Source organism: Narcine bancroftii, chromosome 1 (genome assembly GCF_036971445.1).
Source record: "Narcine bancroftii isolate sNarBan1 chromosome 1, sNarBan1.hap1, whole genome shotgun sequence".
NCBI classification, from domain to species: domain Eukaryota; kingdom Metazoa; phylum Chordata; class Chondrichthyes; order Torpediniformes; family Narcinidae; genus Narcine; species Narcine bancroftii.
The window spans coordinates 491,702,812-491,726,672 of NC_091469.1; the positions used below are offsets into that span (position 1 = coordinate 491,702,812).

At 47.7% G+C, this 23,861-nt stretch overlaps 1 protein-coding gene across 1 annotated transcript in view; it reads left to right on the plus strand.

Annotated features, from left to right (window-relative positions):
- The window catches only part of LOC138761946 (alanine aminotransferase 1-like), a 67,751-nt gene that overhangs the window by 41,204 nt on the left and 2,686 nt on the right, over nucleotides 1-23,861 (plus strand). The window contains exons 9-12 of the mRNA XM_069934997.1: nucleotides 192-328; nucleotides 5,031-5,205; nucleotides 8,269-8,424; nucleotides 8,897-9,009. Coding sequence (XP_069791098.1) covers nucleotides 192-328; nucleotides 5,031-5,205; nucleotides 8,269-8,424; nucleotides 8,897-9,009 — 581 coding nt within the window. The remainder of the gene's footprint in view (nucleotides 1-191; nucleotides 329-5,030; nucleotides 5,206-8,268; nucleotides 8,425-8,896; nucleotides 9,010-23,861) is intronic.

A 23,861-nucleotide genomic window follows, 5' to 3' on the forward strand; every position in this document is an offset into this window, starting at 1 on the left:
TTTGGGAATGTTGGAAATCAGACGCTGTCAACATACAGAAAGATGAGCCTGTGGAAAGAGCACTCCCATTGCCTGGGATGGAACGCTGGTCACCGTTAATCTTACTCAGGAGTTATCCCTTTGCTCTCAGTGCCTTGCCTTTCACTTTATTGATGTTCCAATCTTTAATGGTTCCAATGTTCCCTTCCCAGGGCCACCCTGCCGATGTCTACAGTGGGAGCTGCCAGTTGCAATCCTTCAAGAAGGTTCTGTTCGAGATGGGTCCCACGTACTCCAGTATGGTGGAGTTGGTGTCCTTCAATACCATCTCCAATGGACATATTGGGGAGTAGGTGCTGACATTGACTGACAATAGAGCATAGAACACAGAGCATATCTGCAGCCTACGATGTTGTTCTGACCAATGTAAACGCACTCCACAACAATCCCACACTTCCCTATCTCACACCATAAACCTTTAGTTTTCTAACATCCATGTGCCTGTCTAAGAATCCCTTAAATGCCCCTAATATTTCTGCCTCCACCACTATCCCTGGTAAGGCATTCCAGGTACCGTTTATGGGTTGGTGGTAATACCCATCTGTGGGATATTGGTCTGTGGTTCAGTGATGATGCCCGTCTGTGGGTCAGTGGTGATACCCTTCTGTGGGATGTTGGCAGTGACGCCCGTCTGTGGGTCAATGGTGACACCCGTCTGTGGGTCAGCGGTGACGCCCGTCTGTGGGATGTTGGCGGTGATGCCCATCTGTGGGTTGGTGATGACGCCCATCTGTGGGATGTTGGCAGTGATGCCCATCTGTGGGATGTTGGTGGTGATGCCCGTCTGTGGGATGTTGGCAGTGACGCCCGTCTGTGGGTCAATGGTGACGCCTGTCTGTGGGTCAGCGGTGACGCCCGTCTGTGGGATGTTGGCGGTGATGCCCATCTGTGGGTTGGTGATGATGCCCATCTGTGGGATGTTGGCAGTGATGCCCATCTGTGGGATGTTGGTGGTGATGCCCGTCTGTGGGTCGGTGGTGATGCGCATCTGTGGGATGTTGGCAGTGATGCCCATCTGTGGGAGGTCGGTGGTGATGACTGTCTGTGGGATATTGGCAGTGATGCCCATCTGGGGGATATAGGCGGTGATGGCTGTCTGTGGGTCGGTTGTGATGCGCATCTGTGGGGGGTCGGTGTGATGCCCGTCTGTGGGGGGTCGGTGGTGATGCCCGTCTCTAGGGGTCAGTGGTGATGCCTGTCTGTGGGATGTTGGCGGTGATGCCTGTCTATGGGTCAGTGGTGATGCCCATCTGTGGGATGTTGGCGGTGACGCCCATCTGTGGGTCGGTGATGATGCCCAACTGTGGGATGTTGGCGGTGATGCCCGTCTGTAGGATGTTGGCGGTGATGCCTGTCCGTAGGATGTTGGCGGTGACGCCCGTCTGTAGGATGTTGGCGGTGATGACCGTCTGTGGGTCGGTGGTGATGCCTGTCTGTGGGATGTTGGTGGTGACACCCGTCTGAGGGATGTTGGTGGTGATGCCCGTCTGTGGGATGTTGGCGGTGACGCCCGTCTGTGGGTCGGTGATGATGCCCATCTGTGGGATGTTGGCAGTGGCTCCCATCTGTGGGATGCTGGTGGTGTTGCCTGTCTGTGGGATGTTGGCGGTGACACCCGTCTGAGGGATGTTGGTGGTGATACCCGTCTGTGGGATGTTGGCGGTGACGCCCGTCTGTAGGATGTTGGTGGTGATGCCCGTCTGTGGGTCGGTGGTGATGCCTGTCTGTGGGATGTTGGCGTGCCGCCCGTCTGTGGGTCGGTGATGATGCCCATCTGTGGGATGTTGGCAGTGGCTCCCATCTGTGGGATGCTGGTGGTGTTGCCTGTCTGTGGGATGTTGGCGGTGATGCCCGTCTGTGGGATGTTGGCGGTGATGCCCGTCTGAGGGATGTTGGTGGTGATGCACGTCTGTGGGATGTTGGCGTTGATGCCCGTCTGTGGGATGTTGGCGGTGACGCCCATCTGTGGGTCGGTGATGATGCCCATCTGTGGGATGTTGGCGGTGATGCCCGTCTGTGGGATGTTGGCAGTGATGCCCGTCTTAGGGATGTTGGTGGTGACACCCGTCTGAGGGATGTTGGTGGTGATGCCCGTCTGTGGGATGTTGGCGGTGACGCCCGTCTGTGGGTCGGTGATGATGCCCATCTGTGGGATGTTGGCAGTGGCTCCCATCTGTGGGATGATGGTGGTGTTGCCTGTCTGTGGGATGTTGGCGGTGACACCCGTCTGAGGGATGTTGGTGGTGATGCCCATCTGTGGGATGTTGGCGGTGACGCCCGTCTGTAGGATGTTGGTGGTGATGCCCGTCTGTGGGTCAGTGGTGATGCCTGTCTGTGGGATGTTGGCGTGCCGCCCGTCTGTGGGTCGGTGATGATGCCCATCTGTGGGATGTTGGCAGTGGCTCCCATCTGTGGGATGCTGGTGGTGTTGCCTGTCTGTGGGATGTTGGCGGTGATGCCCGTCTGTGGGATGTTGGCGGTGATGCCCGTCTGAGGGATGTTGGTGGTGATGCACGTCTGTGGGATGTTGGCGTTGATGCCCGTCTGTGGGATGTTGGCGGTGACGCCCGTCTGTGGGTCGGTGATGATGCCCATCTGTGGGATGTTGGCAGTGGCTCCCATCTGTGGGATGCTGGTGGTGTTGCCTGTCTGTGGGCTGTTGGCGGTGATGCCCGTGGGATGTTGGCGGTGATGCCCGTCTGAGGGATGTTGGTGGTGATGCACGTCTGTGGGATGTTGGCGTTGATGCCCGTCTGTGGGATGTTGGCGGTGACGCCCGTCTGTGGGTCGGTGATGATGCCCATCTGTGGGATGTTGGCAGTGGCTCCCATCTGTGGGATGCTGGTGGTGTTGCCTGTCTGTGGGATGTTGGCGGTGATGCCCGTGGGATGTTGGCGGTGATGCCCGTCTGTGGGTTGGTGGTGATGCCTGTCTGTGGGATGTTGGCGGTGATGCCCGTCTGTGGGATGTTGGCGGTGATGACCGTCTGAGGGATGTTGGTGGTGATGCACGTCTGTGGGATGTTGGCGGTGATGCCCGTCTGTGGGATGTTGGCAGTGATGCCCGTCTTAGGGATGTTGGTGGTGATGCCCGATTGTGGGATGTAGGCGGTGATGGCTGTCTGTGGGTCGGTGGTGATGCGCATCTGTGGGGGGTCGGTGTGATGCCCGTCTGTGGGGGGTCGGTGGTGATGCCCGTCTCTGGGGGTCAGTGGTGATGCTTGTCTGTGGGATGTTGGCGGTGATGCCCGTCTGTGGGTCGGTGGTGATGCCCGTCTGTGAGATGTTGGCGGTGATGCCCGTCTGAGGGATGTTGGTGGTGATGCACGTCTGTGGGATGTTGGCGGTGATGCCCGTCTGTGGGATGTTGGCAGTGATGCCCGTCTTAGGGATGTTGGTGGTGACACCCGTCTGAGGGATGTTGGTGGTGATGCCCGTCTGTGGGATGTTGGCGGTGACGCCCGTCTGTGGGTCGGTGATGATGCCCATCTGTGGGATGTTGGCAGTGGCTCCCATCTGTGGGATGCTGGTGGTGTTGCCTGTCTGTGGGATGTTGGCGGTGACACCCGTCTGAGGGATGTTGGTGGTGATGCCCATCTGTGGGATGTTGGCGGTGACGCCCGTCTGTAGGATGTTGGTGGTGATGCCCGTCTGAGGGATGTTGGTGGTGATGCACGTCTGTGGGATGTTGGCGGTGATGCCCGTCTGTGGGATGTTGGCGGTGACACCCGTCTGAGGGATGTTGGTGGTGATGCCCATCTGTGGGTCGGTGGTGATGCCTGTCTGTGGGATGTTGGCGTGCCGCCCGTCTGTGGGTCGGTGATGATGCCCATCTGTGGGATGTTGGCAGTGGCTCCCATCTGTGGGATGCTGGTGGTGTTGCCTGTCTGTGGGATGTTGGCGGTGATGCCCGTCTGTGGGATGTTGGCGGTGATGCCCGTCTGAGGGATGTTGGTGGTGATGCACGTCTGTGGGATGTTGGCGGTGATGCCCGTCTGTGGGATGTTGGCGGTGATGCCCGTCTGAGGGATGTTGGTGGTGATGCACATCTGTGGGATGTTGGCGTTGATGCCCGTATGTGGGATGTTGGCGGTGACGCCCGTCTGTGGGTCGGTGATGATGCCCATATGTGGGATGTTGGCAGTGGCTCCCATCTGTGGGATGCTGGTGGTGTTGCCTGTCTATGGGATGTTGGCGGTGATGCCCGTGGGATGTTGGCGGTGATGCCCATCTGTGGGTCGGTGGTGATGCCTGTCTGTGGGATGTTGGCGGTGATGCCCGTCTGTGGGATGTTGGCGGTGATGCCCGTCTGAGGGATGTTGGTGGTGATGCACGTCTGTGGGATGTTGGCGGTGATGCCCGTCTGTGGGATGTTGGCAGTGATGCCCGTCTTAGGGATGTTGGTGGTGATGCCCGTCTGTGGGATGTAGGCGGTGATGGCTGTCTGTGGGTCGGTGGTGATGCGCATCTGTGGGGGGTCGGTGTGATGCCCGTCTGTGGGGGGTCGGTGGTGATGCCCGTCTCTGGGGGTCAGTGGTGATGCTTGTCTGTGGGATGTTGGCGGTGATGCCTGTCTATGGGTCAGTGGTGATGCCCATCTGTGGGATGTTGGCGGTGACGCCCATCTGTGGGTCGGTGATGATGCCCATCTGTGGGATGTTGGCAGTGGCTCCCATCTGTGGGATGCTGGTGGTGTTACCTGTCTGTGCGATGTTGGCGGTGATGCCCATCTGAGGGATGTTGGTGGTGATGCCCATCTGTGGGATGTTGGCGGTGACGCCCGTCTGTAGGATGTTGGCGGTGATGCCCGTCTGTGGGATGTTGGTGGTGATGCCCGTCTGTGGGATGTCGGCAGTGATGCCCATCTGTTTGATGTCGGCAGTGACACCCGTCTGGGGATCGGCGGTGACGCCCGTCTGTGGGATGTTGGTGGTAATACTCATCCGTGCGTCCATGGTCACTCTGGCCCACCCTCCCCCTTTCTCCTCTCAGAGCTGGTGCCCGGGGCTGTTCCGTCGAGGTGGTGAACATGGAGCCAGCAGTACAGAGGTGCTTGGATCGGGAAATCTCAGCCTTCAACACGTGCTCACAAGTAGCCCAGATTGCGATGGCCGTGACTTCCAACCCCCCTGAGGCTGGGCAGCCGTCCTACCCACTCTACCTTGCGGTGAGTACAACCCCCCACCCCCCAAGAGCCGACAATATCCTGGGTTAAGCCAATGCTGTCCCCTCCCATCGCCACCAACCTCGCCCTGGGTCAGCACCGAGGCATGTAATTCCACTGCACCCAGCTCCAGGGGTCCACTTCAATCCCTGCCTCAGTAAGGTGCAGCACAGAGTTACAGTGAGATCAGTCAGGATGGATCATAAAGTTATGGTAAGATCAGTCAGGACGGAGCAGAGTTACGGTGAGATTAGTCAGGATGGAGATCAGGCAGCAGATCGAGGGCTTTATCCAGGAGCCTGATAATAGAGGAAGATAAACAGTCCTTGAATCTGGCGGGGAGTGGGGCAGGGTGGGTATGATCTCTTACTCGGGAGTCTTCCAGATGAGAGGGGAGAAGTGAGTATGACTGGGGTGGGGGGAGTTAAGTAAATCCTTGGTTGCTTTTCCAAGGGAGAGGGAGGGGAGGGTGGTGTGACAGAGGGGAGAGGGGTATGATGGAGGGGAGGGTGGTGTGACAGAGGGAAGGGGTGTTTGTGACTGAGGGAGGGGGTGGGGGGTGTGTGACGGAGGGAGGGAGGTGTGTGACAGTGAGGAGAGTGTAACAGAGGGAAGGGGAGAGTGTAACAGGGGAGGGGTGTGTGTAACAGAGGGGAGGTGTGACAGAGGGAGGGGGTAGGAGGTGAGTGATGGAGGGAGAGTGGTGTGTGACGGAGGGGAGGGGGATGTGTAACAGAGGGGAGGGGGTGTGTGATGGAAGGTAGGTGGGTGTGTGACGGAGGGGAGGGTTGTGTGATGGAGGGGAGGGTTGTGTGACGGAGCGGAGGGGGTGTGATGGAGGGGAGGGGTATGATAGAGGGGAGGGGTGTATGATGTAGGGGAGGCCGGGTGTGTGACGGAGGGGAGGGGGTTGTGTGATGGAGGGGAGGGGGTGTGATGGAGGGAGGGGGTGTGATGGAGGGAGGGGGTGTGACGGAGGGAGAGGGGCGTGTGACAGAGGGGATTGGGCGTGACAGGGAGCAGGGCTGTGATCGAGGGGGAGAGTGGAGGGTTGGGGGCATGATTGGGGAGGTGGGGGTGCAATGGGAGGCTGTGATCAAGGCAGAGAGAGAGGGGGCAGCGATGAGGAGATCGGGTGGGTGGGGGTGCTCCTACATGCCATGCATAACTCACTGTGGGGGCAGGATTCTCCTTTAAATCACCAGGTTAGTGATTTAACAGATAGGTCCGGCTGCGATTTGAAAGGTCCATCCTCCACCCACGACCCAGTAATCGCACCTGGAACCCAGGAGGGCCCCCCGGGGGCTGCAGTTTGAAAGCACCAGGGACTGAGTTAAGGACTCTTACTTATGCACTTTATCGATTTGTCTCCTCTCTTTAATTGCGTAGCCCACATGTTTACATTTGTTTACACGTGTACATTTGTTTTCCCACCGCACCCACAGGAAACCGAATCTCACGGCTTTATGTGATGTCACGTGTGTGTTCTGACAGTAAATAATTCTGCTACTATGGGACAAGGGACAGATGCTGGGAGGAACGTGAGGAGGTCCTCCTTCCCTCCAGAGTGGGTCAAAATCAGGAATGTGCTGCCTGGAAATGGCAGAAATTCTCCCGACCCCCACCAAAGGGGTATGTGAATCTACGGCAGGGCTGGGTCTGCGGACAGTGTGGATGGGCCCATGGCTAGCAGGGACATGGTGGGACAAAGGGCCTGCTGTAGGGCCCTCTCTGTGGAAGCTGGCTGTCTAGCCGAGCCCTGCGGGCATACCGGGACCCAGTGAGAGTGGAGCTGCTCGAAGCAAAGTGGCTGCATTACTTCGGTGTGGAGTTCGGACTGGACTCTCAGATGGTGCGGACGGTCCACATAAACCCTACTGGATGCGGCAGAGAAGATCCTGGAGTCTCCCTCTCTCTCCCCATCGACATGATCTACTGGGATCGTTGTCTGAAGAGGGCATGCAAAATCATTGAGGACCCCTTCCACCCCCCACACGGCATCTTTCAGCTGCTCCTCTTGGGGGAAGAGATCCAGGAGGATCAGAGCCAGCTCCACCAGGCTGAGGAATAGCTTCTTCCCACAGGCAGTGAGAATGCTGAACGACCAAAGGAACTGCTCACACTCACCCTCCGCGACTCTCACGTTCATGAAACAATATTTATTAGTACAGATGAAATACATGTATTGTTTGTCCGTATGTGTGTTGTGTCTGGTTTTGAGTCCCCATATTTGACACCGAGGACTGGAGAACGCTGTTTCATCGGGTTGTACTTGTACAATCTGATGACAATAAACTGGACACTGTTGGAGGGGTGAGAGAGCAACGCGGATTGTTGGTTACGGTGGGTGTAGAGATAATGTGGATTTTAGGCATGTTTGTGGTCATCGCGGGGATGAAGGACTTCATCTGCTTTCCCACGATGGACTGCTGTGTTCAAGCAGAATATTAAAGCAGGTTTCTGCTTTAAGGTCGAATGGTGAAATAAATTGCTGTGTTCACAAGGAGTGTTAAATTAAAAATTTTAAAACTTAGACATACAGCACGGTAACAGGCCATTTCGGCCCACAAGTACATGCCGCCCAATTACACCCGATTAACCTACACCCCCTCCCCCAGTACATTTTGAACAGTGGGAGGAAATCAGAGCTCCCGGGGAAAACCCATGCAGGCACAGGGAGAGCATACAAACTCCTTACGGACAGCGGGGGATTCGATCCCAGGTCCGAATTGCTGATACTGGTAACGTGTTTCTGTTAAGGTGGAGCGCTGCCTTAAGGCGGAGCTCTGTGTAAAGGTAAAATGCTATATTAAGGTGGAGTGTTATGGCAGAACGCTAAGGAAGCAGGCTACATTAAGGTGGAAGATATGTTAAGGCAGAGAGCTGTGCTAAGGTGGAACATTAAGGTGGAGAACTGTGTTAAGGTGGAGCGCTGAGTTAAGATGGAGCATTCAGGTGGAATGCTGAGTTAAGGTGGACTGTTACAATGGTACATGTGTTAAGGCGGAAGCCGAGTTAAGGTGGAACGCTGAGCTATTTCCAGGACTGACCGTTGTTTCTCGGCAGGAGAAGCAGGTAGCTGTGTGTGCACTGGCTGACAGAGCCCGGTTGACGGAGCGCTGGCTAAATGCATGCCCTGGGATCAGTTGTACCACCATCAACAGCGGCATTTACGCCTTCCCCAAGATCGTACTGCCGGACCGGGCCAGAGCGCAGGCCGAGGTGAGTCCCACAGCGCTGATGGCCGGGCCTGCTGAGGGAGCTCATGCCAGCTCCACTGAACAGGACCCAACCTATCTGTGGTCCTACTCCATTAGGACCCCCCCTCCCATTCACCGGGTGATTCTTGACCTCACTTCCATCAGCCAAGGAGCGAGCAGGGTGAGGGTGGGTGAGATGAGGGAGGGGGGATGGAGCAGTGTGGGGGTGGGGGAGATGAGGTGGTGGTGGGAGCAGGGTGGGGCTGGGAGCAGGGTGGGGGTGGGGGAGATGAGGTGGAGAAGGAGTAGAATGGGGGTGGGAGCAGGGTGAGGGAAAGGAGATGAGATAGGGGTGGGAGCAGAGTAGAGGTGGGGAGTTGAGGTGAGGGTGGGAGCAGGGTTGTTCTCCCAACAATTGTGTTGTCTGTAACCCCAACACTTGCAGTATCGTGTGAACCCCTGATGATGTAACCCCACAATCTATGCCCCCACAGGCACTGAACCTACCGCCAGATGTCTTCTACTGCCTCCGACTTCTCCAGGACACGGGCTACCTGGTGGCTCCTGGCGTGGACTTTGGTCAAAAGGATGGAACTTACCACTTCAGGTAACATTGCACCCACAGGCTATTCTGCCCATCCTGCTCCCTATGGATCTGCCCACACTGCTCGCTGCTCCAGCCCAGGGTCCACCATCTTCCCTGCCATGGGGGGGGGGGTCACTCTGTGGGAGGTGAGGCTCTCTGAAATTACTTACTCCTGCCCCATTACATCAGAGTCCTGGGCTGGAAAGTGTTGCACTGAGCGGTACTAGGTATCGCCTCCTGAGTCATTTCCCCCGCACCCCAGCTGCCCATCACTACCATGGCCAGGAAGAGATGGTGTATGTGGAGTGCGGGAGGTTGTGGCCCTTCTCGCCCCACCTGAAGTCTAGCTGCACTTCAGTTTCCCACGCTCCTGATCTACGGCCGCCCAGCGTGGAGGGGGAGGGTGGTTGGGCGCTTGGAGGATCTCTTTGTGGTGTTGCCAAAACTGGCCATTCACAAGATGAGGCAGCGGGGTAGTCAAGGGTTCAGGATGAGCTGAATGCCTGCCCCTCCTTCTGGGTTATGTCCTGGCCCATCTGTCACTAAATTAGGAGTATGTGGTGTCAGAGGGGTTGGTGGGCGAGTTCTGGGATCAATTAGCTCCCCCCTCCCCCGTAGGATAGAGTGCATTGTAGATCATAACAATGGGATTTTAATTTGGAAATGTAACAGAGGGGTGGTATTGACTTACCGCTTAACGTGATTTTTTTTACCTCTCCTAATACAAGTAGCTTATTAGATGTAGTTGTTGATCTTGACCAGAGGCAGCCAAACTTGCTTAACGTGAGAGCCACATATAATAAACTTCACGTTTGACCGCGCCAAGACACAGTAAAATATAACGTGCACGTTTTTACTCTTACATGCACATCTTATTACAAAAATTGTATATAAATATTAAGAAATGCATCTGCATAATAATATTTATTAATGTATGTTGTTTTCAAACTGCTAATTTGTTTGAATAATCAACAGGTTAACAGACCGAATATATGTGTGTAAAAGTTGAATTCCGTGGACCAATTTTTAGGATAAAATTTAGGGAGTCGACTATTACCTATGTAGCTTGAGGCAGTGGGAACTTGGATGGGTGTGTGGGTGGCCAGGGCCGAGATGAGAGTCCGCAGTCGGGGCATCAGGAACTCGGGTGGGCAGCCAGGGCCTGGGTGAGAGTCCGCGGCCAGGGGGTCGGAAGCTCAGGTGGGCAGGCGCCCTGGGCGAGCGTCCCTGGTGACATGCGACTCTTTGACGTATAATGTGCGTCCCATACAATTCCTGTCTCAGCCAACGTGTTTTTGCCATCCCCTGGTCTGTCAAAGAGCCGCATGTGGTTCATGAGCCCCGGTTTGGCCACCTCTGCTCTTGTGCGTATTTTGTCATGCTGTTTGTTGAAATAAATGTATTGAAATAAATAAAAAGGAGCAGGTTTCCATAATTCCTTCATCCTGCCCCAACTGGGGAGGGAAGGCTCAATTGGGGATGGACGGTGTAGCTTTGTGCATGGGGATTGTGTCTCACTAATTTGAAGAGTGCTTTGAAGAGGTGACCAAGACAATTGATAATGTCTGTTATGAACTAATAAGATCTTATTAGAACTAACAAAGGAACAGCAATGGCAAATTCACCAGACAGTGGTAAATTCAAAATAGTTTTTAATTAAACTATTGATAACATAACATTTCTTATTTAGCTCTATCTTAAACCCCACTATGAGCAAATGTGTGTGTGTGTTTTGAAACATGCTTTCAGACCTCCTTAAAACTCACAACTTTCTTTTGTATAGAGCTGTTTTCAGAGCAATGTTTCTACATTCGAGTGATTTTGCAAACTCCTCTCTTATCTTGCCTAAGAGTTACAGAGTCTGTTTTCCCTAGTGATTCCTTTCTTAATCATGAGTGACCTTTTTTTCCATTTAACAAGGCTGCCCTCTTTTCTAAGAGGCAGTCAGAGAGGCTTTTTCTTTTAAATGCTACTTTTGGTATTCCTCCTGTTATTATGGAGAACACAGGCAGCCTTCCTTCTTTTGAAGAAATTAGTGGCTGCTTTTCCAATCCTGTTGATACAGGATGGCCTTTTCGTCACTGTTCCAAAAATGTATGATTTCAATAATATATTTCATTCAAATCTTTCATGTCACATGATATGACATCATAGCATTCTTTGAAGACCTTATTAACATCTTCATGCTAAAAAGTATAATTTAATCTTTGTCTTCCCAAACTTAAAATCAAGCTTCTTAAGTAAACAGTCCATTGTTCTCAGTATCTCAAGAACCATCATAAAATCTTTCATCTCTTTGCATCAACAGTGGTAACAGCAGACTCTGTTTCTCAGATGGTCAGCTGCCATCTTCAAAGAATCTCTTTGTGTTTAAAATACAAGTGTGTTATCTTTGTGTCCCTGAAACCAATCTCACAAAATAACCGTAGTAAGTCATATAAATATGAAATAAAGTTTAACATTCATCTAAAGATTAATCATAGCACATTTATCACACCTCCTTCCACAGAGCAAGATATATATGCAAATAGAACAATGATCTTTTCAATAACATTGCAAATCTAAAATTGTTAAAGGCAATCAGTGATGACATTATTTTTGGCTTTAATATGAGTTATCATTAATTCATACTCTTGGAAAATTCAACTCCAGTTCAATAACTATCTATTTTTATTTCTAATTTTACTCAAAAACACCAATGTATTATGGTCAGTGTAAACAATAATTGATCCCATAGCAGTGCAAACATGTACTTCAATACAGCTAACACAAGGGACAATAATTCCTTCTCAATAGTAGAATAATTCTTTTGATGTTTATTGAATTTCTTAGATAAATAAACCACTGGATGTTCAACATCCCTCTGCAATATCACAGCCCCTGCTACATCCTCACTGGCGTCGACTGCCAAAGCAAACGGTTTCTCAGAACCAGGTGAATTAAGCATAGGTTTGTGATATAACAGGTCTTTCAGCTTGTCAAATGCTGTCCAAATAAACTTTTCACTCTTCTTCAAAAGATTAGTCAGGGGATGAGCCACCCCAGCAAAGTTTTTACAGACCTTCCTATAATATCCAATCATTCCCCAAAAAAAATCTCCTCACAGCTTTCTTACCGGTGGGGACAGGAAGGCCAGAAATTGTCTGAACTTTAACCTGAACAGGCTCCAATTTTCCCTGGCCAATAACATAACCAAGTCACCGGAGCAGGACAAAATTCACTTTCAGCTAAATTAACAGTAAGACTGGTTATCAAAAGTTTATCAAACAATTTCTCCTTAAAATGACTCTCACAAGAGTCAGTTTGTAGTGTTTTATGATCCTCAATCCTTTCAATTTTATTCACAATCATGACCTCTTGTGAAGGCTGTATCTTATTAACATCCAAATACTCAAAATAAGGTTTTAACTTGTTAACATGGCAACTCTGCATTTTACTTAAACAAAAGTTGCTTTTAATTATCTTTAAACATGAAAATAGAATCACTCTTTAACTTATGACTATTAACTTACTTAACCTAACTTAACCCCCTTCTAATTCTAAGCACGTGTGTGTGTAATGTGTGTGTAAGTTCAGAAAAGTTCTTTGGTTCACATTTCAATCTCACTTCTCATTCCTCCAAGTTCACTGGTTGCAGGTGATTCTTATACTGTGCACAGAATTGAACATTTATAAAGTTCACCAGGTTTCGGTGCTTGAAAGGTAAATGGTTACCGCGCAGGAAGGTTCTTGTCAGTTTTCAGAGAGAGCTTTGTTGTACAATGAAATCCACAATTGATTCCTTTTTAATCAGCCACTTCAGTGTCTTGCTGATGAAACTTGCCCCCCTCAGGGTTCTCCAGATGATAACCTCTTTCTTTCAGGTCACCATAGAGAGCCTTTTTGTTGCTCTTATTCCAAGTGAAACATTAGACAGCCAGTCCTCTCCTCTTTCATGAACCACAAGGGCTTTGACCAGGCCTTCTTTCAAATCGGCTTTCCGTAAGCTTGCCAGCTTGTCCTGTTCCAGTCCCAGCTACTTCTGTTGGCTGTAACACTGTACAAGTGATCTATGTGTGTGTGTGTATGTGTGTGTGTGTGTGTGTGTGTGTGTGTGTGTGTGTGTGTGTGTGTGTGTGTGTGTGTTTCTCTCTCTCTCTCTCTCTCTCTCTCTCTCTTACAGAGAGAAAAGCCTATTTGATTCTCTCTGCTTGCAAAACCACATGAACCTCCTAGAACAAGTTTGCTTCCAGACAATCAGCGGCTCCCGCAAGATCTTTCATCAGTTGCCTTTTGTAAACAACAATCCATAGTGAAGTCTCTTGAGCACTCTTCAAAGCTCTTGCAAAAGCTGTTGAGTCCCCGATATGTCTAGCATTAGTTGAGCTCCAGTATTTAAAACAAGATCTGTTTTAAAGTGTTTTTATGTGGCCTACATTGAAAAATCTTTCCCAATTTATCTCCCAAAAACATATCTATGTACTCTGTCACACAATGTAGTTGACTTCATTTATCTTGGTTTCTATCATACGCGCCTGCAAATCTTACTCCAAAAGGATTAGAAATGGTTGGAAACAGAATTAACATTTCATCTCTGATTTAAAAAATTTCTGTCTAGCTTTTCTATCACCCCAGACTTTCATTTTATCTTGAGCAACTTTCAAATTCTCCTCAGCTACCTTTTTCCAACGCTCTCTAAACTTTGAAACATAATCTAACAAATTCAACTGCCCATCCTCATTCTTTCAACAACAATTAAAGGTTCCTCTAACTTCATGTCCAAATATCAATTCAAAAGGACTAAAACCTAACGATTCTTGTACAGATTCTCTTACAGCAAAAAAATAAGGTAAATGAACACCTTCATCCCAATTCTTTTCATTCTCACAATAATAAGTCCTCATCATGGTTTTTAAAATTGAAAGGAACCTCTGCAAAATTCCCTGAGATTCTGGGTGATATACAGATGATATAATTTGTTTATAAACCAGCGGCTGAAACACATCTGACAGAAAGTAACTTCCGGATCTGACTTTTGTAGCAAAGCAAACAAAGTGAAACATTTCCCTTGAGCTCCAGACAGTTTTTGCTTTAATATTCCAAAGTGGTATTACTTCTGCAAACCTGGAAACTGAACACATAATAGTCAACAAATATTAATTTCCAGCTTTTGTTTTGGATAATGGACCCACACAGTCCACAATTACTGTAGACAAAGGTTCTCCTATTAAAGGGAGCAACTGGTGGACCCTGATGAGGTTGCCCGACAACCTGACAAATGTGACAGGCCCTACAAAATGTCTTAACATCTTTTCTTAAATTAGGCCTAATTTAATTAAACTATTCAAGTAATGAAGGTGTATTATTGACCCCCTAATGAACAGAGGGAGTAAGGGGAGCAAATTTGTTAGGAGGTAACATATATGTGTAGTAAACATAAGGTGGTGATTGTAGGAGATTTTAACTTTCCACACATTGACTGGGCATTAGGCCTGTAAAAGGGCCGGATGGATTGGAGTTTGTCAAGTGTGCTCAGGAAAGTTTTCTAAACCAATCCATAGAAGAACCGACTAGAGAGGGGGCCATATTGGATCTCCTAGTAGGGAACGAGATAGGTCAGGTGACAGAGGTTTGTGTTAGGGAACACTTTGGATTCAGTGTTCATAATACTATCAGTTTTAGGTTAATGATGGAGAAGGATGGGGCTGGGCCGAAGGTTGAAATTCTTGATTGGAACAAGGCTAATTTCGAGGAGATGTGAAAGGATTTAGACCAGGGGTCACCAACACAGTGCTTGCGAGCACCAGGTCGCCCGCAGGGACCACATGAGTTGCCAGTGGGCCGCCGCAGCCCTGTAGTCCCCCGCCAGCCGCCCCAGCCCTGCGGTCCCCTGCTGGCCGCCCGAGCCCCGTAGTCCCCCGCCGGCTGCATCCAATGCGACCGAGTCCATGGACGGCAGCAGTACAATACAGCTGATGATCTTTATCCAGATGGTGTTTGATGATTTCGTCACCAAAGAAGAACTCCTGACATTACTGTCCCCTAAAGACAACTACGAGGGGAGTTGACATCTATAACGCGGTGAAGAGGTTTTCCTCAGAGGAAAAGGTACCATTGGAAAAGCCGGTATCAGTGACTACAGATGGAGCTCCTGCTCTGACCGGCCGACATGCAGGTTTCATCGCGCACTGTAAAGGTGACTTCCCAACATTTCTGCATTACCACCACACCCTTCACTAGCAGGCGATATGTGCAAAAGTGACCGGCTTTGAGCATGTGATGACTCCCGCCATGAAGATCATAAACAACATCTGCTCCAAAGCGAAACAGCACAGGATATTCAAGGTGCTATTGGAGGAATAAGGTGAACTGTTACGACACACAGAAATCTGATGGCTCAGCAGGGGATATGAGTTTTGCCATGTTTTTTTGTCACTTTTGGCTGAAATCAAAGAGTTCATGCAATCCAAAGGCGAAGATGCCTCGGTGCTGGAGGACACTGAGTGGATACTTGACCTTGCATTTTTATTGGACATCACTGGGAAACTAAACCACTTGAACTGGGAGCTGCAAGGCAAAAGTAAGACCATTGCTGACATGATAAGTGCTGTAAATGCATTTAAAGCCAAGATGAACCTTTTCTCGGTGCATTTACAGCAAAAAAAAAGTGCTACACTTCCCCTCTGAGCATTCGGTGCTGAAAGACAATGCTTCTGCATCTGAGACTTTTGACAAAGTTGCAGAAAAGTACACTCAAGTCTTAAACCGACTTGGGCAAGAGCTTGAGATCATGTTTTGTGACTTTGATCAGCTTAAGTCATGTGTGTCATTCATTTCCAATCCTTTCATGCATTGCTGAACAACTCAGTGCAATGTTCAACTTGGATGTTGGACAGGCGGAGGCTGAAATTATAACATTGCAAAATGACCTCCACCTCAAAGCCTACCAGGCTGCACCAAACCTTTGGTGTCTTGTGGACACAGAAAGGTACAATCGTATATGCACAGTGGCTATGAAGGTTGCCAGCCTGTTTGCTTCAACCTATCTCTGTGAATCATCCTTTTCTGACAATCAGGCAGACACAGCATGGCTTTAGAAAGGGAAGATCTTGTTTGATAAACTTGTTAGGATTCTTTGAGGATATAATGGGTGCGGTAGATAGAGGGGAACAGGTTGATGATGTATATTTAGATTTCCAGAAAGCGTTTGATAAGGTGCCGCACAAAAGACTTCTCAGTAAGTTACAGGAAAGTGGAGTCTGGGGAAGTCTATTGGCCTGGATTGAAAATTGGTTGTCTGACAGGAGGCAGAGAGTCGGGATAAATGGGAGTTTTTCAGGTGGGCAGAGAGTGGTAAGTGGGGTGCCGCAGGAGTCGGTGTTAGGCCCACAACTGTTCATCATTTATTTACATTGATGACTTGGAGGAGGGGACAAAATGTGGTGGAGCCAAGTTTGCGGATGACACCAAATTGAGTGGAAGAGCAAATTGTAATGAGGATGTGGAGAGTCTGCAGAGGGAAAGAGTTAAGCTGGATGAGTGGGCAAAGGTCTGGCAGATGGAGTACAATGTTAGTAAGTGTGAGGTTATCCACTTTGGCAAAAACAATAAAAGAGCTGAATATTATTTAAAGGGTGAAAAACTACAGCATGCTGTTGTGCAGAGGGACTTGGGAGGGCTTGTGCATGAATCGCAAAACGTTAGGTTGCAGGTGGAGCAGGTTATTAAGAAGGCAAATGGAATGTTGGCCTTCATCGCTAGAGGAATTGAATTCAGGAGTAGGGAGGTCATGTTGCCACTGTACAAGGTACTGGTGAGACCGCACCTGGAGTACTGTGTCCAGTTCTGGTCTCCATATTTGAGGAAGGACATACTGGCTTTGGAGACGGTCCAGAGGAGGTTTACTAGGTTGATCCCTGGGATGAAGGGGTTGACTTATGATGAAAGATTAAATCGTCTAGGATTGTATTTGCTCAAGTTCAGAAGAATGAGAGGAGATCTTATAGAAACATAGAGGATTATGAAGGGTATGGATAGGATAGATGTCGGAAGGTTTTTGGAGCTGGCCGGGGAAACTAAAACGAGAGGACACAGTCTCAAGATTCGGGGGAGTAGATTTAGGACAGAGATGAGGAAAAATAGTTTTTCCCAGAGAGTAGTGAATGTTTGGAATTCTCTAACCAGGGAAGTGGTTGAGGCTGCCTCATTAAACATATTTAAAATTCGGTTAGATAAATTTTTACATGATAGAGGAATTAGGGGATATGGGGAGAAGGCAGGTAGGTGGAGTTAGGTCATAAATTAGATCATCCATGATCGTATTGAATGGCGGAGCAGGCTCGATGGGCCATTTTTGGCCTACTCCTGTTCCTACTCCCTATGTTCCTATGACATGAACTTCATCACGAACAAACACAGAACACGCCTCACTGATGCCCATCTGCAACTCACTGAGTGTCAAGTTACACCCCAGATTACAGTTCACTGCAATGCCCAGCTTCCCACTAACAGGCACCAGATGTTGTCAGTGGCAACAAGGCAAAGTTAAATTCTGTTAAATTACCCATCTTTTAATGTTTATTTTTACATACTCCAACAAATTCAAATATTGAAAAATTATGACAAATGTGTTCGTAAAGTGTGTCAGAAAGGATGATTTTGTTTAAAATGCTGCAGATTTGGTGATTAGTACAAAATGTGTTAAGATTTATTTAGAAATCTGAAAGAGTTGGTTTTTGTTCAACCTTACAAAATTGATAAATTGTACAAACATGGTACATAGTTCATGATTTGTTAAAAATTGTTAGTTAGTGGCTCGTAGAAAAGGGACATGAGGATTTCCTATGAAATGTTGCAAAAGTGATCATTTGAAAATGAAGCAGTTGCAGAGATTAATTAGAAATAAAGTGTTGCACGTTGAAACGTCTCTGTTTCCTACCTTGTTAAATCATTGTCCCACATCGGACTTGTCAGCCACAAACAAGCCGACGTGGACATTACCCCTCCATAAATCTTCGTCCGCGAAGCCAAGCCAAAGAAAGAAAGAAGAAAAGAAGAAATCATTGTTGATAATTATTGTTAGGAATCATTAACGTGATCTGTGTCTTCACATCGATGAATATCATTCATAATAATATATAATGAAAGGCAAACCGTGCAACTTTGTTAGTTCAGAAGTGTGTACTCAACTGGTAGTCCTTCGTATTACTCAGTACCATTGAAGTAGCTCAAAGTTTCAAAAAGGTTGGTGACCCCTGATTTAGAGGGTGTGGATTTGGGAGAATTTATTTTCTGGAAAGGATGTAACAGATAAATGGAGGATATTCAAAGGGGAAATTTTGAGAGAACAGAGTCGGTCTGTCCCTGTGAGGATTAAAAGAAAGGTTAGAAAATATAGGGAGCCTCAGTTTTCAAGGGATATTGGGAATTGGTTCGGAGGAAGAGGGATGTGTACAATAGGTAAAGACAACAGGAATAAATGGGGTGCTGAGGAATATAAAAAATTTTAAGAAAAGATTTAGAACGGCTAAAAGGAGAGATGAGGCTGTGTTGGCAGGCAAGGTCAAAATAAATTCAAAGGGTTTCTACAGGTACATTAAAAGAATAGGGAGGGATAAAATTGGGTCCCTTGAGGATCAGACAGGTTGGTTCTGTGAGGAGTCAGAAGAGATGGGGGCAATTTTAAATATTTTTTTTTCTTCAGTGTTCACTAAGGGACGGAATATTGAGCTAGATGAAGTGGGGAAATCTGGAAAATATACAGATTAATGAGGAAGTTGAACTGGGTATTTTAAAGAGGCTCATGTTGTTCCACTGTTTAAAAAAGGCTCTAAAAATAAACTGGGTAATTCTAGGCCTGTGAGTCTGATGTCAGTGGTGGGTAAATTAATGGAGAGTTTTCCTAGAGATTGAATATACAATTATTTGGATAGACAGGGACTGATTATTCCACTTGGCTTTATAAAATCTTATAGAGTTTTTCGAGGAGGTTACTCAGAAGGTTGTCGAGGGGAAGGCTCTGGATGGTCTATGTGGACTTTAGTAAGGCCTTTGACAAGAGGTTAGTTAGAAAGATTCAAGCATTAGGTATTAATGTTGAAGTAGTGAAATGGATTCATCAGTGGTTGGATGAGAGATACCGGAAAGTCGTGGTGGAAAATTGTTTGTCAAATTGGAGGCTGGTGACGAGTGGATTTGCCTCTGGAATCGGTACTGGGTCCATTGTTGTTTGTCATATACATTAATGATCTGGATGTTAGGGTGGCAAATTGGATTAATAAGTAAGCAGATGATATGAAGATTGGTGGTGTTGTAGACAGAGAGGAAGGTTTTCAAAGCTTGCAGTGGGATATAGGCCAGTTAGAAGAGTGGGCTAAAAGATGGCAGATGGAGTTTAATATGATAAATGTGAGGGGATACGTTTTGGTAGGAATATCAACAAAGGTTGTACATGTTAAATAATCGAGGAGTGCAGAGGAACAAAGGGATTTAGAAATTCTGGAACATAATTCCCTGAAAGTGGAGTCACATGTAAATAGGGAGGAGAAGAAAACTTTTGGTACAGAGTATTGAGTACAGGAGTTGTGACGTTCTAAGCTAGGAGGGGTTGTGTGCACGGAAAAGGGGGTCAGGAAGCTCCAGTGTGATTTGGATAAATTGAGGGACTGGGCAGATCCATGGCAAATGCACTACAATGCGGATAAATGTGAGGTTATCCACTTTGGTAATACAAACCGGAGGGCAGATTACTATTTGAATGGCAATAGATTAAGAGATGGGGAAGTGCAGAGAGACCTAGGGGTACTTGTACATCAGTCTCTGAAGGCGAGCATGCAGGTAGAGCAGGCATTTAAAAAGGCAAATGGTATGTTGGCCTTCATATCAAGAGGGTTTGAGTCTAGGAACAAGGATACCTTACTGCAGCTGTACAGGGCCTTGGTGAGACCCCACCTGGAGTATTGTGTGCAGTTTTGGTCACCTTATCTAAGGAAGGATGTTCTTGCAATGGAGGGAGTGCAGAGGCGATTCACCAGGCTGATACCTGGAATGGCAGGAATGACTTGTGAGGAGAGATTGCGCAAATTGGGATTGTACTCGCTGGAGTTTAAAAGATTGAGAGGGGATCTCATAGAGATCTATAAAATTCTGGCAGGACTGGACAGAATGGATGCAGATAGGATGTTTCCAAGGATGGGAAAATCCAGAACCCGGGGCCATGGTTCGAGGATAATAGGCAAACCATTTAGGACCGAGATGAGGAGGAATTTCTATACCCAGAGGGTGGTGAATCTGTGGAATTCATTGCCACAGAGGGCAGTAGAGGCAGGTTCATTAAATATATTTAAGAGGGAATTAGATCTATTTCTTCAGTATAAGGGAATTAGGGGTTATGGAGAGAAGGTGGGGACGGGGTACTGAACTTTAAGATCAGCCATGATCTCGTTGAATGGTGGAGCAGGCTCGAAGGGTCGAATGACCTACTCCTGCTCCTATCTTCTATGTTTAAGCCATTGGTGAGGGCAAATTTGGAATATTGTGTGCAGTTTTGGTCACCAAATTACAGGAAGGATATAAACAGAATAGAGAGAGTGCAGAGGAGGTTTTCGAGAATGTTACCGGGTTTCAGGGTTTGAGTTACAGGGAACAGTTGGTCAGGCTAGGACTTTATTACCTGGAGCATAGACGATTGAGGGGTGATTTTACAGAGGTATTTCAAATTCTGAGGGGGACAGATAGAGTCAATGTGAACAGGCTTTTTCCATTGAGAGAGGGGGAGATTCAAACAAGATGACATGAATTGAGATTGACCTTGCTGTTTAGGGGGAAGCATGAGGGGGAATTTCTTCACTCAGAGGGTGGTGGGAGTATGGAATGAGCTTCCAGCCAAAGTGGTAGATGTGGACTCGATTTAAATATTTAAGGAAATGTTGGAGAGGTTTATGGATGAGAGAAGTGTAGAGGGTTATGGGCGGGGTCTGGGTCAATGGGACGAAGTGGGAGAAAGTGTTCAGCATAGAGTAGAAGGGCGGAACTGGCCTGTTTCTGTGCTGTAATTGTTATATGGTTATAGGTCAATAAAAAGGCTTCATAATTTTTTGGTACTTTTCTTTACCCCATGATGCCTACCTATGGGGGTGCTACATGCAAAAGTTAAATTTTTATCCCTATAATCTTTAGGAACTACAGCCTGGTGAACAACAACTGTTACGGGCCCAGAGCACCACAAAACCCAGCAGCAATAGAAATTCACCAAGACAGATGATTACTTAAACAAAAGTTTCTTTTAATTATCTTTAAACATGAAAATAGAATCAAACTTTAACTTACCTCTATTAACTTCGCCCCCTTCTAATTCTAAGCGCACATGTATGTAATATGTGTTTAAGTTCAGAAAGGGTCTTTGATTCACAGTCCAATCGGGATCACCAACATAGCGAGGAATTCTATACTGAGCTCTTATAGACAACAATGTACATGTTGTGGAATCATTGCCAAGTTGATGTTTACGTGGGGAAGTCAATCTATTCGCTGTGGAGTCTAGTGCAAGACTGACACCTCCAGGTTTGCATGCTGGGCTTATATATGTCACTGCTTCTGTCACATGGACAGGAAGTGACATCAGCAGTGATGCCATCAGCCCAGATTAAAAACCTGTGTTGGATGCCGGTCAACTGCCCATGTTTACCACAGCACGTCCATCATTTCAGGAGCTGGTTCGCTTGCTGGTAAGTGGGACACCGCACGTCCCCCTTTTTCAGAAGCAACACATGACAGTATCTTTTCTGGTTCCTGTATCTTCAATCCTGAAACTGTCCTCCTTATTCAAAGAGACAGTGAAGTGACTTTTCTTTATGGCCACTGATTTTGTGTATCTCCGATGATAAGGATAGTTCAATACAGAACAGCATCTCCTTCTCTCTCCAGAGATGACAGTTTTACCCCTGTGTCTTTCACAGGAGGATCAATTTCTTCCAACTGGGTTCAAAATCTCTCGCCCCTTTCACACTGACGTCCCACTAAATTGGCCGTTCGGCATCCTGGGATAGGGACGGCGTTTTTGCTGTTCACACTTGACCACTCCTAACTGGGACACTGAATGCTTTCACACTTGCAAGGAGCCATCGCCGAGATTAGGACGGTTCTACCTTCTACTGGTGATGTCATGATGCATCGAGCGATGGGGGACTTGCCCTAAATCCTGATCAATGTATTATGATGTTATATTCAAACAAATTTAATCGTGGCTAATTATAACATAATTAAGCTTTATGTACAGCACAGAATGAGCCCTTCAGCCCCTGTTGTTGTTGTGCCGACCTATATAAACTTTTATAAGGGACCATGGGAAAGTCCTAGCAATAAATAGTAATAGCAGACAATTTTTAAAGAGTGGGAAAGTTGGTCGCACTATCGCCAACAATTTATAAATACTGTGGGGAAAAGCAGTGGTGGACTTGCCTTCCCAGAATGCCGTGCGGCAAAGAGCTGTGTGCACGGCTGCATGCACAGAGCACTCATGGCTCATGGATGGGGTTCTCTGCCGCACGGCACTCTGGGAAGTCAGGTCTGTCCTTGCTTTTTTCCCCACGGTCTTTATAAATTGAGTGTTATAGCGAGACCAACTTTCCCATGCTGTTTAAAAATTGTCACCTATTGCTATTTATTTCCTCTCTCTTGCTGCGACTTTCCCACGGCAAAGTTTATACCTTCATTTTAATCTTCTCTTCCTTCCCATTCCTGCACTCATGCAAAAACATGGGCCATTTCAATCCCACAATGCAATGCCCATTCTACACTTGCCTAATTGTAACACCAGTGTCTGCAGATGCTGGGGATTGTTCTAGGGGTCGAGGCCGTCAATCCCCGGCATGAGATGATGTAATTTCACGCCGGCATTGAGACAATTTTCCTTTAAAGGCCGACTGGCCATTAATTCCTGGGACCACTTGCAAGTGTGAAAGGGGCTTCTCTCACTCTTCATTTATGTTTCCCTGAAAATGTGACCCGACATCTGTACTGTTTTGGTTTCATTTCCGTCCAAAATACAACTTGTGATAGATGACCTCTTCACATCCACAGAGTCCTGACCTCATCTCTGTTACGTGGTCATGACTTCGGGAAGTCTGATGACCACAAGCAAAAACCTGTTTTTGTTTTAAACAAATGGCCTCCTTCAGCAGTTCTTCTTGAGTGCTTGAATGCTTCAGTCTTTAATAAAGCAAACACTCCATTATTCTTGAATTAATTTCACTTCTGAGGGTATTGTAAAAGTGATATGATCTGTGTGTGTCCCTATACCAGCCCACAACTGACTTACGAAGAATACAGATACAGTATTTTAACCCTTTGACTTACTTTACTAAGAAATATATATTTTATTACTAAAAATTTTAATTTTAAAAGATGAATACAAATTCGTTATATGACACAACAGTTGTCGACCTCGTCAGCAACAACGATGAGTCGCCCTACAGAGAAGAGGTGGAAAATCTCGTGAAATGGTGTGAGAGCAACAACCTGAGTCTCAACGTGGACAGGGCGAAGGAGATGATCGTGGACTTCAGTAAGACCAGGAATGACCATCCTCCATTACATATCAACAACTCTGTAGTGGAGAGAGTGGAGACACCAAGTTCCTTGGAGTTTATTTACCAAGTCACACCTCCTCACTTGTCAGGAAGGCATAACAGCAACTGGACTTCCTGAGATGTCCAAAGTGGGCAAGGCTACTGGCCACGGTTATGTCAACCGCTCTATCGAGAGTGTCCTGGCTGGCTGCACCACGGTTGTTACAGAGAAATGGATCACAAGACCATAAGAGCAGCAGAGAGGATCACTGGAGTCTCCCTCCTTCCCCCATCGATGTGATCTACTGGAGTCGTTGTCTGAAGAGG